This window comes from Dermacentor andersoni, chromosome 8 (genome assembly GCF_023375885.2).
Source record: "Dermacentor andersoni chromosome 8, qqDerAnde1_hic_scaffold, whole genome shotgun sequence".
Taxonomy (NCBI): Eukaryota; Metazoa; Arthropoda; class Arachnida; order Ixodida; family Ixodidae; genus Dermacentor; species Dermacentor andersoni.
Window position 1 is genome coordinate 104,365,004 of NC_092821.1, and position 20,015 is coordinate 104,385,018.

The 20,015-nt window shown below is 43.9% G+C and overlaps 1 protein-coding gene across 1 annotated transcript in view; it reads left to right on the forward strand.

Moving 5' to 3' along the window:
- LOC126529470 (DNA-dependent protein kinase catalytic subunit-like) overlaps positions 1 to 20,015 on the forward strand; it is a 181,166-nt gene that overhangs the window by 155,495 nt on the left and 5,656 nt on the right. The window contains exons 83-92 of the mRNA XM_072284110.1: positions 32 to 100; positions 3,137 to 3,410; positions 5,765 to 5,832; positions 5,923 to 6,143; positions 8,515 to 8,601; positions 9,641 to 9,775; positions 10,920 to 11,121; positions 12,680 to 12,868; positions 17,366 to 17,408; positions 19,228 to 19,333. Coding sequence (XP_072140211.1) covers positions 32 to 100; positions 3,137 to 3,410; positions 5,765 to 5,832; positions 5,923 to 6,143; positions 8,515 to 8,601; positions 9,641 to 9,775; positions 10,920 to 11,121; positions 12,680 to 12,868; positions 17,366 to 17,408; positions 19,228 to 19,333 — 1,394 coding nt within the window. The remainder of the gene's footprint in view (positions 1 to 31; positions 101 to 3,136; positions 3,411 to 5,764; positions 5,833 to 5,922; positions 6,144 to 8,514; positions 8,602 to 9,640; positions 9,776 to 10,919; positions 11,122 to 12,679; positions 12,869 to 17,365; positions 17,409 to 19,227; positions 19,334 to 20,015) is intronic.

A 20,015-nucleotide genomic window follows, 5' to 3' on the forward strand; every position in this document is an offset into this window, starting at 1 on the left:
CTTTCTCTGTCGTGATCCTCCTTTCTCGCAGAAAATGAGAGAAAAAGTGATAGACGCTTTTGGTGCCCAAGGTGAAAAGCTTGCTGCTATGACACCGAAGGTAAGCTCCCACCCTGTACACTGTGCATGAAAAAGCTTACAGGATGTACTCGTGCAAATGCTACACATGGGTAAGGGCCGCACCCCCAACTTGGCAGTTGGGGGTGTGGATGAAAAATATTTCCAGCGAAGCAGCAATCACGTTCTGTGCCGCTATGCTATGCGCGGGCTGCGGCGAAAATTCACATCGGTGAATTGTCGCATGCTGCATACTTCCGCGTGCCGCTACTAGATGGCGAGAGCTGCGCGTTGACCTCTGATGCAATGGTACATCCAGGAATCCGGGGTATGTGCAATTTTGACCAAAGGGTTCGCTCCCATTTAAGGGCAGCACCTTGTCAAAATTGTGAAGAAAAAAATAGTGCGGCCCTTGGACGAGTCTGTGCGGTATTTGGCTACTCCCTGCTTGTTATGCCGATGGTCATATGTGCACGTTATGCCGATATTCGTATGTAACATTTAAGGTTTTACCAACCCGAGCTGAGGGATTGCTTGCTGGACAAACGTCTTGTACTTGGGAATCCAGGCCATAACGCCTCATGTTTTAGTCTCCGCTACACAGCTACTGCATGGCACACAAGTCCAATTATGTCATCAAATGAGTCTTTTTTTTTTTCATTTCAGAAAGCAGACCTAGTAAAATTAACAGAATAGGAGCGGATGTAATAGCATTTGAGCACCTGCCACTGATATTAGCCAATCCTAAACAGCATTTACTAACTGCACGGCCACAAGTGAAGTGTGTTGGTCCCCCTCTTTTATTACCACATCTTAACATCACATACATAGACACAAATGTACAAGGTTTGCATAGCTAATGTAGAAACCAGATTAGTAGATAGTTATCACTGAGACTTAAAAATGGATTTGCATTCCTAAAATTTCTCAAGGGTTGTCAGCTGTTCCCCCTCAGCAACCATTCAGAAACACATCCAGGATCTGCTTTCTGAACATCAACAAGCCTTGAAATGGCTTCCCTGAAATACATGTGCTCAGGCCATGCGTCCCACGGGATAAGGCTCCTAGCAATGGATAATGATGATGGAGTTCCTTTTGGCATGATTACGCTAATAGGCCTTCGCTGCATATGATGCTCCTTCCGTAATGCTGGGTATCATTCTGCAGCCCTAAGTAGGCTCGCATCTCACATCAATGGAATAGGGTTATTAGATACACTGCTGCAAATACTGTCATATGTGCTTACAATTGTGCCACATTCCTCAGCAGTCAACTAACACTGAGTGTGTCTCAGATGAATTCTGAAGGGGCAGGGTGCTGCGGTTAGTGTCATGCCATTGAAGCTTCGTGCGTCTGAAAGTATCGCCAACGGAAAAAGAGAATGAGCCGAAATGTATGTTTCTGCCCAGTCATGAATCTTTTCTTTTTCTTTTTCTCTCAACACAACGTGTCTGTTGAGCAAAAGCACGTGCAACTTTCCAGCACCTGTGTCAAACATGCACAGTAAGTTCATCTTGTACCAATCATGAACAGTTCAAGAACACAAACTCGTCATGCTGTGTCTCTGAATGTGGCCATCTACAACTCGTAAATCAAAAGTGTACTACTAGTATGACTATTGCTGAAAGCTGGTTCAGTTGATTATCGCCATTATGTATGAAACGTAGTTACAGCACTAAGAAAGACAAAGTACCAATACCCATCCTGTGCATTTCATGCTTGTGTTTCGTCTTTATTAGTGCTGTAACTGTGTTTTGTAATGCACTATAAGGCGTTTCTGTAAGTTCACCACTAACTTCTATGCCCTGTATTCATGTAGCACCACCATGCTTATGCTTTACACACTTGGACATCATTTGTAGCAAGACAGGCTGAGACGCAACTTATTATTTTATTTCTTTTATGTGCTAGTATGTGGGTATTTTGGGGTGGAGCAGTCGATTTGACCATTATGTACTGAAAGCAATTGTGTGTGTGTATTTCTGTGTGGTTAAAGAGAGATATAATTGAGCATTAGTGACCTGCATTTGTTGCCTATAAGACCCTGTTAACTATAATTCAGTCTACAGATGCTTAAATCGGCACCTTTCATCTTCAATTACATAGTCCTGCAGTGTAATACAGTAGAACCTTGTTGATAGAATCCCGTTACGTATGATTTCCAGGCATGAATGTTTGTGATCGAGAACACAAAAAAATTACCCAGTACAATTATGCTTCTTTTTTACCAATTTGTATGTTCCAAGAGAACACAATCTCTCGCCACCAACGATCAGTGCATCTCCAAACTGCGATCGCATGATATGTTTTGTGGCTGCTAGATCCCGTGTAAACAAGAAAAGGCAAGACGCACGCTTTCCAAATAGTAGCCGGCCCGCTACAACAGCTTCCCCGCAGTACTCGCCGGCCCATCTCGCGTGAGAACGCCGTTGCACACTTAGTTTCCTATTCCATATCAGCAAATTTCTTTCCCATTCATCACACGCCGCATTCACAGCTATCGCCACCAACACTATTGTGAAGCATCTTCACCTATCTGTTCCGCGGCGCATGTGACTTAATGCCATTGGTAGCGGACTGCACGCTTTTAACAGGGGATAACCCAAACACGCTGTTGTTCCATGCTGTAAGCAGTGCAAAGCGAGCGCCGTGTTTTTCTCAGGCGATATTGTAGGCATGATATCCCAGCATCACCCACAAGCTTCATTTCTTTTTGGTTTTGCAAAGGAAAATGACAGTGTGCAATCGAACGACAACGCTCGCTCTGGCGTCACCAGCTCTACGCGCATCGGCGGTCTCGTGCCACAACTATTCGCACCTAGTAGGCATGTCAAAACGTCCCGCCAAAATGCCCCGCTCAAGAAAGCTGCTGGCCCAGGCCGAATTCGAGGAACGCCAACATAAGCTTGCCGAAGCAACGAAAACCACCCTACTGTCTCGGACCGCTTGGCCCCCAGCAGCTGGGCGCACGTCGGCGTCTTGTGCTGCAACGACTCGTTTGATGCTTCGCGTTACATAGATGTGAAGTAGTTTAAGTCTGGCAATTTTTTTAGTGACTTCGGGTCATACGTTTTCCTAGTTAGCTTTCCTTTTTTTCTTTTTCTTCTTTCTTTTTTTATGTATGAACGAGGTTCTTCTGTACAACACAACTTTGTTTGAGTGCTCATGCCCTTGTTTTACACATTGTTTGCTGTGTTCTGTGCCTGTCTCCTTGCTTCAGAAATTTCAAGAGCAGTACAACAAGATCATGAGCGGCTACAAGGCTGGTGAACCTCCAAAAGCACTCAAGGACATCTCGCCTTGGCTCAGCCATTTCAGCTCTCTGAACCAGGAGCACAGTTTGGAAATCCCAGGTTTGTGTGTCAACAGGCAAAAAAAAAAAAGAAAAAAAAAGATTAAGAGTGACAAACAGAGACCGATGTCGAAACGGTCAGAAAGACAAATGCTATGGCATTTTAGTAGCGCTGTCTTGCATTCAACGAGGGTTGCGGCATGGGCTGTTGGTGGTCCACCTTGCAAATGTGAAGCGCACACACACGCAGAGCATTGTTCGATGTGTCTTCTTGTGTCCTTGCCATATTTTTGTGCGTCACCTTGATGCCTGCAATGCCTTGTGGATATGCTGTTTTGATGCTTAGCATGAGGTCAATGGTTTGATTGCTTGCCCTGCTGGCATCATTGCGGAAAAAAAGAAAAAGAACTGCGTGCTGAGATTTTGGTGCACACTAAATGACTTGGGGCAGTCAGAATTGAAGTCCAGCTGCGACGCAATTTTGGACTGTGTAACAAGTCTATATTTTAGATAGTGTAGACCTAGACCAGCCTTCGTTCAAATTATTACGTTTGAAATACAAGTTGATTCTAGCAGCAAAAAAGCTAGCAAAAGCACATTTCGATAACGAAACTCGAAAGCAATTGCTGTTGTCACTCGCTGGAAATGATGCCTAACCTGTAATGTTGAGAAACAGTATAGCACGTTAGTATGACCTTCGAGATACGGTAGCGCCCTCGGCACTGATCTGTTAACGAGGCTGCTATGAACATGTGATTTAAACATGATTTCACTGCATGCAGCAAGGAATTTACAATCTCGTGTCAAAAGCAGCGAAAAATTGCTTGCTCTCTCCTTTGCTATGGTGCATTGCAGCATCATCGCAAGCAGCTGGAGCCGCCAACAGCTGATTTCATGATCGCGTGCACATTCTCAGTGATACACTTATTTCTCATTTAAGTTAAATAAGTGACATACTGTATATATGTGTGTGTGTGCGATCTTGAAAAGACAGAAAGACCATTTCATCTTTGCACTGCCGGTCTGCACACGGCAGTTGTGCATTGCCGCATCTGCCGTGCACGGCGTCTGAGATAAAAAGCGTGCCGTAGATATCGCGGCCGCCACGGGGTGCCGGCACAAGCCGTCTCGATCCAGCATGCTAGTGGGCATGAATCAAGAGCCAAAGCCACTCATCAGTCCAATAACTTCACTTGTGCTTGAAGGATTTGCAAGATTTTTTTTTTGTGTGTGTGTGTGGTGAGAGATTGGTGAGGTGACATTTATTTAATAGTGATGTCAGTTAAAAAGTGTTTCAGAGCCCCTTTAAAAAGTTCTGAATTGCAGCTTTCCTCATAGCCCAGCTTTTTTGGGGGTTCGGTGCTCCCAGTCACCTGTTGGTAGACATAGAAATTGTAGAAATGTAGAAATAGTAAGGAAAATGAAAATGGACAGAAAGACAACTTGCCAACTGGTGGCGAGTTGTCCTCATCCACTTTCATTTCCATTTCTCTCATTGGTTCGACATATTTTGTCTTATATATATATATATATAACAGTTTTCCTGGCTTCATTGCCTTCGGCTTCATATAGCTGCAATTAACAAAAAATCCAGTGCTTCAGTTCTCCATATTCTCCTTGCTAAAAGGCTTCACATCTTGAACGCATTTAATTTGACACTGCATAACTCGAATTAATTTCACATCTCAGGTTAGAAAAAGCCAACTGCACTTGTTTTATTGGCTGCATCTGGTAAATGTTTAGGTTTGCATGTGCAATTCTGAGAAAAGCATGTTTGCCATGTGCTGCTTCGAATACATTTTCAACTTCCAATTTTTTCGACTTCTAAAACAACATTTATTGAATGTGCACATGCCAAACTCATTCTATGTCATCATAACTGCTAGCCTTGTCGCTATCTGCCATCCTCATTGCGGCACATGCAAAAAGCATCTTCCATTGCCCCCTCCAACGATGGACATTTTTTTCATCTATGCCAAGGTCCCACCTGGCTTGAACTTTTGACAATGCCTCTGTGGCTAGCACAACTTTTCGTTTGAAAGCGGCACTATAGTGGCATCGTCTGTTTGGTGCCATTATGATAACGCCACGCTGCACCCCGATAAGAAACAGGTCAAAATGGCGACATCGCTTGTGTACTTCATTTGGCTACTAATGCGGCTAGTAGCGGCTGCAATATTGACTTTTCTAGTTGCTTCTAGCGATGCACCATACTTACCAATTTCAATTAAAAACTGCATTTTTAAAATCCTCAAATCTAAGTCGACCCTAGGGTTTCGTATATGATTATTTGGAAAAAAAACTATCGGTCTAGATTCGAATAAGTTTGGTATGTGGCCAGTGCATTGTCTAGAGCTACTGTTCCCACCTGTTTACCTAACCTTAACTCATTTGTTGACTCCAAATAACTCCCAGGCCAGTACACGGGCAAGGGGAGGCCAATGCCAGAGTACCATGTCAAGGTTTTTGGATTTGACGAAAGTGTAAGCCTCTTGCCTTTTCGTTTTATGCATAAACCACTTGTCACTTGGGCCATGCGCACAGGAAATGATAATTCCCTTACATGCGTGCAGATCAGAGTGCTGCAGTCCAAGCAGCGGCCCTGCCGCATCACCATTCGCGGGGACGACGAGAAGGAGTACCGGTTCCTGGTAAAGACCGGCGAGGACCTGCGCCAGGACGACCGCATCGAACAGATCTTCAAGGTCATGAACGATCTGCTCCAGAAGGACCCTGTGTGCCGTAGCAAGCACCTGCAGCTTGTGACTTACAGCGTGGTTCCGCTGACACACAGGTGCAAAGTGAAACTGAATGTGCGGTTTCAAATCTTAGTTAATGTGCCGCGGTAGCTCACTGGCTATGGCATTGCGTTGCGGAGTTCAAGGTCGTGAGTTCGATTCTGGCTGTAGAGGCCGCGTTTTGTAGGGGGGGAGGGGGTGAAATGCAACAAACACTCGTACTTAGATTTAGGAATGCGTTCAAAGAACCCAGGCAGGTCAAAAATCAATCCGGAGTTCCCAACTATGGTGTGCCTCATAGTCCAATCGTTGTATTGGCATGTAAAACCCCAAAATTTAATTAATCGAAGTGCATGTTCTACCTTTGCCCGACATGAATGGTCTTTGCTAGGAGCAGTATTTGCCTTCTCTGTTCATTTGCAACAGTGGCTGCTGATGGTCACTTTGTTCATATTTCATGGTGTCTGCCACAGCAAGGCTTCAGAACGGGCTGATTGGTATTTAGTAATTACTCAATTTTAGCGTCAGGACAAGACGGGGACAAGAGGGCAGACATGAACAATTGCTTACTACCGACTAGGCTTTATTAAGTGAGAATGGCATGATTAGGTTATACACAAAGAATGCAGCAATGAAATGAAGAGCAAGCAAGATGGCTTTCATCACTGTACATTCAACAAGGCACTACTGAACTGCATGTGTAAGCATCCAGACCTTGGAAGGGACGATTCCTTTTGTTGCAGTTGCTACATGACACTGCAGAATGTCAGCGGATAGGGCACCCCAGTCAAGTGGATGAACATACAACTTATCAGCAGTCCATTTACTTTAGTTTTCTCTATGTGTGTGGAAAATAAAACCAAATATTTTGATGAAAGGATGAAAATAAGCAACGAGCTTTGAATACAGTAGTGTAATTCAAGAGCTTACATAAAAGCCTGCCATTTCCCTAGTTTACAGATTATGTGTCATAATTACAACAGCATGCAAAACTGAGGCTTAAAGGGCCCCTCACCAAGCCCCATAGCAAATTTTGGTTATACGCTGGAAGTTGTTACGTGTCCTCGAGGGAGCGTTCTGCCGCAAACATTTTTCAAATCGGCTCATTAATAGCCGAGATCGAAATATTTCAGTGCTGCGCACCCATGATTTCAGGAGGCAAGCTCCACTGCCAAGCGAGACACTCTCTCCACTCACCCCGTCTAGCCTCCGCAAGCGAAATTCCTTCCCTGCGTTCTCCCATACCGCACCTCGAGGATCACATGACGCATATTTCATGGGCCCCGCCTTCATTTCTTTTTCTCCTTGCTTTCTTGCGGCACGGTGCATTTCTGCTGACAGGGTTACGCTCGAGCTGTTTTGATTGTCTCCTTTCGTGCAACGCACTATTTAGCATGCTGTGCACGAGGACATCTGACTAGCGGTATAAGTCAGTGCTACATGAATACTGAGGCAGACACAAGCGGATCACAGAGTATGATCCCACACTGGAACACGTTAGAAAATCTCATAGTTTCGATGTCTGCCCGCACGGCTGCACGACACGGGAACAAGCAGACGAAACGGAAGTACATCTCTCTTGCTGCGGTGCAAAGTAAAACAAAAACGTGCGGATATTCGGTTTGTGTGTTTTATTATTTCTCTAAGCTTTAATTCATCTATTCAAGCAACACATTAAACAAATAACAGATGTTGCCTTGAATAATCCTCGAAGTCACGTGTCACCACGAGCGATGTCACAGTGCAAACACGTATACGTAGGCGCACTAGCACGTGTACGTCATCCTCTGGCTTGGAGTGTGGCGGTTATGAGCAGAAGGGAAAACGATGTTCGGTTTGAAATTTCAGGTCTTTTCGCGGCACGTAGTGATGTAATACTTTGCAGGCACGATTGTTATCGCACAATGTATGCTCTGCGCTTGTCAGCTCAAAATGGCCAGACCTGGTGAGGGGCCCTTTAAGAGAGAGAGACAGGCATGAAAGGTACAACCGGGTGCAGCCAAGGCATAAAACAAATTCACATATTGCATTTTGCAATCATAACCGTACAAACTTCTGGAGCACAGTATCTGCAAAGAGAAAACATTTGTCACAGCCATTACGTTTGTTCTCCGATCGAAGAATGTCATGGATACTTCCCTGCATGGTCAACACATCTTCCACAAGTATTCCAGGCCAAGAGCCATAGCCATGCAGAAATGTAACTTTTTCGCAAATTCTGTGCTCCGAAAGCTTTTGTAGTTGGCTGTACAACAGCACTATGACTTGCCATACTTGCCAGTTCCTCTGGTTTGACATTCTTCTAGTTACGCACGCATTGATTTCATATCTGCAGATACTTAAATTTACACACACATGTTGCACGGACACCTATTTTGCCACAGTACCTTGGGTTACATTGGGCCATCTGCTTGCACTGTACTGCAGGGTCGGACTAATCCAGTGGCTGGATGACACGATGGTGCTGGAAGAGTTCCTCAGGCAAGGCCTGACAACTGAAGAACTGGAAGACATGTAAGCTCGTGCTTTTTTTTTTTCAAGTCCAGGTCGTGAGGCTATTACAGTAACCAGTGATCCTTTACAGTGACCACTACCACTATTTACAGTGACCAGTGACCACTATTACAGTGATCATTAAAGCACTTGTCATCTTTACTTATATGGTATGTACAGAAGGAAAGAATCAGAAACTGTCATCATGAGCACGTCAGGTAATGTTAGTGGTGCCATCTGGTAGTGAAGAGTGACTGCAGCATGCCACTAGCATGGCCTCTGAGATTGCATGGTGCAACCCTCCACCACACCACCCGACCTCGGAGGCCATGGTATCCCTGTTTAGTGTTACATGATGCCACCACGCCATATGTGATGATATTTTTGTTAATTTGCTTCTGGCCGGAAGCACTGCTTAGTCATGGTCTTTAAATAAATTTGACCTCCACGTTTACTTCTGTTTAATAAGCATAACCAAAAAAGTGGCACTGACAAAAAACTAATCAAAGAAAAGAGGAGGCTGCCTTTTCGAGCAAAATTGTGAGCTTCAAGCATGATGCATGGGAACAATATTTGGCTCAGGTGCTCATGACAGTATTGTCGGACAGATAAGCTTATTTATGTATATATCTACCTCACAGCTTTCCGAATCTGGAACAATGCTTGAGGGCATGGTTACAGAAATAACAAAAGTGAGTAGATGGTACGTAGCAAAAAAAATGTTCAATTTGGTCATGTTCCAAAACTTCGTTGCAGGGCCCCTTTAATAGCCAAGCTGTCTGCATCAGCATCCATGGCGTAGTCTCAAGGGCCTGTATTCACAAAAATATTTCCCCATAGAAGTGTTCATAAGAACAGATGACAGTCGTTTGTTATGTTGGACATGGTACTTCAGGCAGTCAAGGCTTTGCGAACTTCGCTCCTGGAGTTGGTGTCCATCTCATTTTAGTGCTCTTTTATGCTTTTGAAGTTGTTCATCATTCAGTTATTTATCATCAAGTTATTCATTTCTGCCACACGTATCTCTTTTACGTTTTCACCGTTTTTCTTCCCACATTAGAAACCGGGTTCCAAGCAGCTACAAGCTCCATAGTGTCGACGATTACATGAAGGCTTACGAGACTCAGTCCTGTCAGAAGGCAGCTATGTCCCGCTACCATGGCTGCCTGCGACCAGCCAGCAAGCAGGCTCTACGGTGAGTCTGACTGTCCTTTTCTTGGAATTCATTACCTTTAGCTGTGTGTGTAACTACATCCCTCTGCATTGTACATGAGTGTTTACGCATGCTGTTACCAAGTATCAAGAACTGCCTATTCCAAAATGGTATTAAAGCGAAAGCTTTACTGGCCGCGAACTTGCGATTTCGCCGTGGCCGTGCTCCGAGGAGACACATGACGTCACACCACGTTCCTCGTCGTTGCACTCGCCGCCGCTCGCTTCGCCAGCTGCGTCGCATGCCTGATAACGTCAGAGGATGGAAAAGGAGAGCTCGCGTGCACCGCAATCACAGTTGAGGTGGCAGTATGGACGGCGACAATTCTGATAAGCAGAAGGAGGCCTGGAATCGACATCAGAATGAGATGAAGAGGAAACGAATCGCCCAGGAAACAGACGAACAGCGCGCCGAACGACTGGCCAAACGTTGCAACATAGCTAGACAACCAGACTAACCTGGACTTGCAATCAAGCTTAACTAAGGCTGACCACGCTATGCCTTAGCTTTCGCTACGTATATCCTGCCATAACCGAGCTAAGCCACTGCCAATTTTTTATTATACAGATATAGTATTGCGATAGATTACATTTGTGATAGCCTATCAAGATGATAGAAGCAAGCGTCATTTCATTCTATAAATAAAGTGTTAAATTTTAATTGCAGTTTTGCTTCATTTTTTCCAAGTGACATTTTTATTTGGGTCAACCTTGCCATTCTTGTTTCTATTTTTTCTTGATTTGATTGGTTTGGTTCGTAGAATTTAATGCCCCAAGGCAAGACTGAAATTGTAGTAGAGATCGTAGTGGAGGAATTCAGAGTAACTTTGACCAGCTGGAGTTCTTTAACACGCAGCTGAGGCACAGTACACGAGTGTTCTTGCATTCCACCTCTCAGAATGCAGCAGCCATGACTGGAACAGCAATAAATCCTCAACCTGGTGCTTATCTGCAAGACACCGTAACAACTGGTTCACCACACAGAGTCTTTCCTCATTTTGTGCATAACCTGTGACTGCCAGCCTGCAGAAAACAGCTGGGCATGATGCAAGCTGACACACTGCCGCATTGAAGCGTTAAGATGATGTTTATTTGTTTTTCCTTTTATTGTCACCCATCTTGTTTAGGAAAGCCCTGCTCGGCCTGAGTTCTTGCCCGGAAGCCTTCATCGCTCTGCGCTCCCGTTTCATCTGTTCCCACGCAACAATCAGCATTGCTCAGTGGGTGCTGGGCATCGGTGACCGCCACCTTGGCAACTTTTTGGTCGGAACTAAAACAGGGCTTGAGATTGGCATTGATTTTGGCTATGCCTTTGGTGTTGCCACACAGGTGAGACACCCTTACCATTGTAATGCATGTTTTGCTATGTCATCATTCGTGCAATGCGTCCAGGGTGTCACGGAAAAAATATGTGTTGTCTGCCTATCTGCGCTTGTGAAATGGGAAATATAGCAACACTTTCACTGAAGTGAAATGAGAATGCGAGAAGACAAAATTGGTAGAAGGCACATTCCTCTTGTTTCATTTGCGGTGATAGTGGCGCGATTTATTCCCAGACACCTGACTTTGCAGCCAGATTGCTTTCAGCATCCTGTTACACCATAATCACGCTTCACAGTTTCATGTAATTAAGTCTGATAGTTGTTCTCTTTTCATTAAAATTTCATCCAAGTGTGACATTACGTCATAGTAGAGCGCAACATTTTAGCTCATTACATTAGTAGCAAATTGCATTTGTGTGCTTTCAATGCTTTCTGAGCTTTGTGTGCCTTTCAGAGAGCATTGTTGAATGTGGATGCTGTTGTGGTATGTTTATCTACTAAGTTAAATGCTGTTAGCATCAACCAAATAAGCGTAGCACAATAAACTATGGTACTTCTGTGCTGCCTTATGGTATCTGCATTGCAATGCCATGACTGACACTTCCAGTCACGTTGCTTTCATTGTAGAAAGCATAGCATCACAGAATTCTAGCTGATGCATAAATGTCAGATATGCGTGGGACACTGCCATTCCACTGGAAAGTAGGATTAAGACGAATACATAGAAAGCGTCACCTCCACTTGCCATCATCACCGTTATCATCAGCTTAATTTGTGCTGCTGCAGGATGAAGGCTTCTCCCAGTGGTCTACAAGATATATATATATATATATATATATATATATATATATATATATATATATAATTAACTCCTGTCTTGGCCAGCTGATTCTATTCATTGCCTGCAAATTCCTTAGTCTCATCACATCACCTCGTTCTCCGCTGTCCTCTGCTGCGTTTCCCTTTGCATGGAACCCATTCTGCAGCTCTAATAGACAACCAGTTGTCCACCACTATGAAATAAAAGATCAAAAGACCACCCCAATTTCACTTTATCCTTGTGTTCTTAACTGTTCTGTTCCATTGCTTCTTGTGTGGTTCTTAGTTTTTTTCGTTAACCTCCAAGTTTCAGCTCCACATGTTAGTACTGGTACAATGCAGTGATGGTACACTTTTTGAGGATAGTGATAAGCTGCTGGTCATGACTTGGTAATGCCTGCTGTATGCGGTCCAACACATTTTCATTCTTTTTTAAATCTTCTCATGATCAGGGTCCCTTGCGAGTAATTGACCTAGATAAACGCATTCTTGCACAGCTTCTTGAGGCTGACTGCCAATCACAGAACTTTGTTTTCTTGCCGGGATATTCAACGCTAGTATTCCACATAATAATCCTCAAAACCTACTCTGGCTCTCTGCTAGGTGCTAATGTTTCTGTGACTATATTGTCTAACTGAATGTTCTTGTTCAAGATAACCCCCTTGTCCTGATAAACCTTACACTTGATAAAGCTAAACTAACTCAACTACCCTTAATTTATGTTTCGACCTGTCTGACTGTTGCAGTTTTTGCCTGTGCCGGAGCTGATGCCGTTCCGACTGACTGCCATGTACACAGCCCTGGTTGAACCCTTTGACAAAGGGGGAACCATGGCCTGTGCAATGCACTACACCCTGCAAGCCTTGCGCAGCGGCTCCCGGTCACTGCTTGACATGATGGATGTGTTCGTGCAAGAGCCAACCATTGACTGGCTGGTAGGGTCACCGCTTTTCATCATACACGATGGCACACCTACCAGCCCTCTCAAATTTCCCCTAAACGTTATGAATTCAGGCTCATTCTACAATTTTGTTAATGTTTTGTCAAGGTTTACGAAAAAATAAATTCTCACAAGAAAGAAATTCTGCTCACTAAAAAAATATCACTTGTTGGTCTGCAACTGTACCTTTGGAAATGTGATTGTCGAAAGACATGAGAGAGGTACCCGCTTCAAGCAAGTTTATTCAGACAGCAACCTGAAGCAGGCAAAATAACACCAGCAAAGTCACTGAAGAAGTGACCACGATCTAAACACAGTTTCTTGCTTGTCTGTTTCTGCTGCTCCTAGTTTGCTTCTGCTTGAATTTTTGCTTCTAAGAGTAGATCAGCTTTAATAAAGTGCTGATGTATTCCACAAAAGGCGTGCACTTCTTTAAGAATATGTGCTATCTCCTCCCCCCCCCCCCTTCTCTAGTATCATGTCTACAGGATATTTACGAATTGTAAAGTTTACAAATTGGCAGGTATAGGGTAGCTCGGCTGGCACGAAGTTGCACTTCAAAACATTGTTGCAAACTCCCAGGATGCATTTTGACACACTCTGCATTTGTGGGCAGTAAATAAAATTGCTTTTTCAAGGCACCTGTGCTGTCTATACTTGGAATGTGAGCTCTGAAAGTATTGCTTATCAAAAAAAAAAAAGAAAGACAGCTCTGGATAGCTTGTCAGCATGCTTCCTCTTATGCAGGCGCTTACTGATAAAGAATGTAAGTACAGTTAAACATCGATATAACAAACTTCAATATAAGGAAATTCTCGGTATAATGAACCTTTTATGACTTTGTGTCCACAGAACACATATCTGGAACCTCAATACAGACAAACCTCAGTATATTGAACACGGATATATCAAATCATTGCATACATTGAACGCTTTTTATATCACCTGCAAAATCGCATGCATTTGTTATTTTTTATTTCAAATGGGGTCAGACGTAAAATGAATATACCACAGACCATGTGTGCTCTGTTGACAGGCGGTGAGCTTTCCCGCAACACCCTCAAAGATAGCAGTGACGCGATGGGCGTTCCCGACTACTGTGCACTATAGCTGCACACATCGATTGCGCCGAGGGCGCCATTGAAACATAGTCGCATACACACACGGAAGCTTGGCTGGTTCGACAATGTCGACGCATTGCATTTGCGGCGCCGACTCCACCTCAGTGCCGCACTCTGCGCCTGCCACGCCTTGCAAGGAATGGCGGTTTGTTTCCACAAAGACGCATGACAGCACACACTCACTGGTCTCACACATAGACTCCACTTAATACTTTGTTATTGACGGTGTTTCAAAATGCTTCGATTGACGAACGTGGAAATCACAGCGGAAGTAGTGGCCAAATGAAGGCGCTGCTGAGGTTGATCCCGCAAGTGCTGATGTTGCCCCGCTCCCAACTTCAACTGAGGCTGTAGCTGCTTTGGCTCTCATACGCCACTGCTGCGGCACAATAGAAGGCACTGGCTTATCGCTTGTGGATTGTTTGGACTATGTTGCGAATGCCATTGTTAAGCATGCGGCTGCCAATAAGAAGCAGGCTACAATGCTGCAGTACTTTCAGCCAAAGAAATCAATGCTTTGTGTGAAGCTTCAAGCGAGTATTTACTGCACTACAATTGGTTCATTGATTGGTTTGTGCAGGTTTCTTATGCACATTTTACGTGACATTATATATCGAATTCTGGCTATATTTCCCAATCACTGTGTTTTTCGATACATCGAGGTTCGATTGTATAACAAACTATGTTTACACATGATTTCAACATAAAAAATTTTCACTGCTGCCGTAAAGGAATAGTGAGGGCATAAATGCAGATGCAGATGGTCAAAGTGGTTGAATTACAAGCAGCTGCTTGCCAACACACATCTCAAATTGTGTGCCCTGCGACCAAGAGCGACCGCTGAAGCGGCGCAGCGTCATATTCTGTATAAAGTCCAAGTGCAATGAGATCCTATTGCACGCCATGCGCTGCATGCTTTGGGTGCAAATTAAAGCGCGCAAGGGTGAGCTGAGTAGGATGGTGGATTGATGAGTGCAGTCTCCTCGCACAAGCAAGGGGAAAGGGGGGAGGGAGTGAGCTCGCGGTAACTCGATCAAGCGCGCATGACGGGAGGGGAGCAGGTTGGTGGGGGTCTGGCATGGCTGTCAGCGCAGCGGAGTGCATACGCAGCCCAGGCGTCCTGCTTTAGAAGTGATCTGCTGCATGTGTAGAGAGTGGGCATGCTGGGGTGGCTTGCATCATGTGCATTGTCTTCCAGCACGTTTAGTACTGCAGGTTGCGTAATCTCGAGTTTCCGAGACACGTTGAAGCGAGAGGCAAGCGAATGCATTCGCTCTCTGCAGCTGGCACTTTTCGTGATAGCATCATCCCACTGCGGGCGACATTATCAGCCGTAGGGAGTGGAGTGAACACGAAAGCGTGGCTGGCTTCACTTCGTACTGCCGATGTGAAAATATCATCGATACGACATGAAACCATATCTTGCATTGCCAACTCAAATTCAACAAAATGTATTCTTTTTTCTCATTCAGACTTGCTTTTTAGAGTGCAGCTTTTAGGTGCCCCTTGCAGTGAGCGTCGGCGCTGTCCCTCGTAACCGAGCGAATGAACACAGCGAAGAACGAAAGCAAACTCGTAGCGCAGCCGAAGATGAAAGAAGCCGATAGCAAAGAGAGCGCTAGGAGCAAAGTGCAGAAAGAGTGTATGGTGAAAGCATGAGAAGAAATGAACAGTGCCGCGCAAGACTTGGCTTTGCGGCGACGATGGCTGAGAGATGGCAGCAGAGTAGCACACGTCGTCTGTATGAAAACAAAGTGCTGCATGAGCGGAGGTCTGTCTGCAGCAGCTGCTGCGAGTCAACCCCACGTGTCAAACCACATGCCACCTCTCCCGATCTCCCGATTAGCAAAGCAGTTGCACCACATATACGTACTCTGTTTGCCACATGAGACAGATTGTCTGTGCCAGCCAATATGGTGAAATAAAAACACTTATACAGCTGCACTTAAATTTCGCATTGGGGAGTATCAATCATCGGTGAATTTTTTTCTGGTTGCTCAACAATTTGGAAAAGCTACCCCTTCATTTTGTGTAAGAAAAATAATCGACTATGTGCTTTATTTGCATAAAAGTTCAAATGTCAATGCAACAAAATTTTAATATAATGAAGCCAATTGCTGATTTTACCAACTTTGTTATATCGAAGTTTAACTGTATTATGCAAAGCGATGCCTCAACTTAGTTTCATTAACTCGGATATATTGTCAGTGGTCTAGTGCATGCGTCAAATGTTAGTTTGTGGTTGCCTCCTGAGCTGTTTTCAGCAAGATAATAATTGCGTAATCTCCCCCCCTCCCCGACTGAAACAGAAACCTCGCAAGGTGTGAAACATACCATGTAACTATGTACCCACCCACTCTAGAAAGCAGCACCATAAAATATGCTTGTTGGGAGATGCTCACAAGAGCGCCTTCCAATGCAACATGAAAGTTGCGAATTTTTTCCACGATGCAACGACATCTATTCGCTCTTGTTCCATAACAACACCAAAGCTGGGCATTGTCTCGAGAGTGGCGCGACAGATAAAGCGATAGCTTATTCATCAACATTTTCTCCTTTTTATTTATTGATTGATTTATTTATTTACAAGATTACTGCACGCCTGAACAGGGCCCTTACAGGAGGGGTATCAAGTAGAAGAAATATCATTTAATAACAATAAAAATATACAATCAAAATGGAAGAGTTATACAAAGCTAAGCCAGCGAAGATGCTTTGAAAACCGCGACAAACTTTTCAGTAACACTCTGTACAACAAGAAATAAACACTGTGGCTTAATACAAAAGCCTTTTATCAGTAACAAGTCAGGATTCAATTTGTGCTGTAGAGTTACATAGTGCTCTATTCTGTTCTATTCTAGACTGTTCTATTCACTGTGTGTGAGCAGATATCAATAAGCCTGTTTGAGGATGTTGCTTTCCAGTGGGAGCAATTGCATAGTGGCATGGCAATTTTCATATTTTGCAGCCTTTCTTATTTAGCTGGGGAAAAAAATAAGTACTCAATTTAGCACCTTGCAGAAAACATCCCTGTTCCATGTTCCTTATTAATTGTCTGCAACGTTTTTACTTGTTGTCTTTTACTTATCTACAACTTCTTTACAATTAAAGCTGTAATTTGCTATAATTAATCATAGTTATGTGATTGACTGTCAACAACAACAAATTACTAGCAGGTTCTCCACTCCACTGTGAACGATATGTACTTGTCTCTGCACAAAATAATCTCCCTCTTTTAGCGCTTGGTGCATGTTAGTTGGGGCACCCTGCGTATCTGTATTGTGCATCTCAAAATGCTAAATAAACGAAATAATAGGTTTGAAAAGTGCTGACCTTAATAGCTTCCTTTCTTATTTTTCTTCATATTCCAGAGGTTTGCAAAGAGGCAGAGTCAGCTGAACAAAGAACAGAAAGGCAAGTTTCAAAATCCCGGACAGTTGGGCACCATTTGTTGACAATATGGTCGTAGGTTTCCAACTTCGTCAGGTGAATTTACAATGTTCAAGATAGACGAGGAAAAAGAAATCTGAAAGGCTTCTACTGTGACAGCAGTTGGAAGCTTTCAACTGAGTTTTGTGTGTCTTTTGGCATTCGTCCATCATTCCCATTACACTGTTGTCATCTTTAGGCCACTGCCTCGTCCTCAACTTTGCCCTCACTTTCAAATGCCTTCACAGCTCGCCGTACTTGCGAACTGTGAAATTTTTTGTGAAGTTTACGAATTTGGGCTCATTCTGTGATTTTATGAACGTTGTGCCAAGTTTTACGAAAGATAAGTTGCGCCCACAAAAATGTTTTAAAGGTGTCAAAAGGTGGGACATGGAGCAAGATCGCAAAAAATGCATACGAAAATGCATATGAAATTGTAACTGTACCTGTGCTGCCCTGTTGTGGCAGTGCGAAGACACGGTATACCGAAGGTGTACTTGCTTCAAGCAAATTTATTCAGACAAGTTCCTCAAGCAGGCGAAATTTGCAGTAGCAAGGTTGCTGAAAAAGCCACTGTGATCTAAGAACATGGTGCTTTTCAGTCTCTGGTGTTCCTAACTTGCTGATGTTTGTGTGTTGCATCTAAAGGCAAATCATCATAAATGAAGTGTGTATGCACTCAACAAGAGATGTGTGTACTCGGGGAAAACATTTAAAAAATGGATGCTATCTTCAAAGTCATGTCAACAGGATTTTTACTAATTTAAAGATCCCAGCTTGGCAGATACACCATATTTACTTGCAGAAGGCTCACACTCACACAATGCTCTCGAAATTGTTCTTGCGCTAGAAGACGCGGACAGAGAAAGGGGGTACAGAACGCAAAGCGCCTGTACTCCCCCTTCTTTGTCAGCGCCTTCTAGCACTAGAACGATTTTGAAAGGCATCACCAACTCGCCCAAGTCACCAATTTGACTGCATAATGCTCGCACCCTCCACATTGGCCATCAAAACTCAGAATCTTTTTGTTTTATCTAATTACACGGGAAAAATATTGCCCGCATAATTATCACAACCACCCATCTTTGCATCAAATTTGGCCAGTGGCATGACCAAGGGCTGGCACACTGGGCATGATGTGCTCCCCCCCCCCCCCGAAATTTCTGTGTTAGTATGTGGCCCCATCATCGTCAAGCGGGTGGCCACCCTGAAAAAAATTTCTAGCTACATCACTGTAAATAGCGAAGAAACCAAATCTTTACGCACCGCCACTGCCATTGGGTGTCGAGCTCATGCCCCTGCAGCAAATTGCATTTGGGAGTCGGATGCACCAACCATTGGGCTACTCGCAACATTCGTGCTTGGCAATTTGTGAAGGGCTTCATGCGCCACGCACATGCTGTGACCAGTGGTGTCTGTGCATGTATTTTGGAGTCGACAGCAAGGCAGTAGTGTAGCGTGCAACGATGATGTGCATATCTAAAAAATATATGTTGCTCTTAAGAATGTGGCATTGCCTGCTGCGAGAGTCTGCTGATTTTGTTTCCTTTTTTCTCACTGCAAAACTTCATTTTCAGTGAACTCTTCATCACTTCTAGTGTTGTTTAAACCCTCAATCAAACTGCTTGATTAGCCACTAAAAAGGGGAAGGAGCCTGAGTAAAATCTTCAAAGTAGTGTTTCCATAAAAAAAAAAAAAATGAAACAAAGTATAAAAAGAAACACCGACTGTCACGTGACAGTTGACAATACAGTGCACAGTGTGACATTGCTCATCTGAGAGACAAATGATGCATGCAACGCAGGGGAGAAGAGTGGCAAGTCCGCCGCTTCACTCGACTGGTATCCACGACAGAAGGTGGACATTGTTCGCCAAAAGCTGGAAGGACGCCATCCGAGCTATATCCTGCGGTGAGTGAGGGGCCGACTCCTCCTATAGGCCGCAACTCTTGACGCATCGCTGTGAAGCAGTTGCATCAGGCACGCACTTGAAAGAAGTATCAAACATTTATTCAATCTGAACTCGAGTACACGTCGACTATCTAGAACCTGGGCCTATGTTACCTGGTCGATGCAATTAGAATCTGTTCCAAATCGATTCATTCACCTTATATCTTGTAACTACTGCCGCACTACCAGTGTTTCAACATTGTAGACTAACAGACTAACCTTGGCTTCCTGAGCTACTTTTACTAAGAGAAACTTCACGTCCCAGAAAATGTTGGTCCGTAACCCCTTCTATTAAACGTGAGCTTATTTCACCACCCCCATACTTGTTACTGCACCTTGATCACCAACGTAAAGTCACCATTCCAATTTGCAATACCAATTCCTTGTACCTAAACCTTGTCTCTGCTAGAACCACCTTCCCTGTTGCATCACCACCATGCTGTGTCATTAAAAGTTGCCATTATCGATCAGATATTGTAGTGATCTCCACTTAATTGTATTTCATTATAGATATTTCTTTTGTCATTTACATTCTTTTTATGAAGGGCAGTTGTACTTAATTAACATTAGCGTGCTTAACTGTACTGTTACATTTATTTTATGTTTTTGTAAAATTGGTGTACCTTTTTGGGCCCTGCTGGTA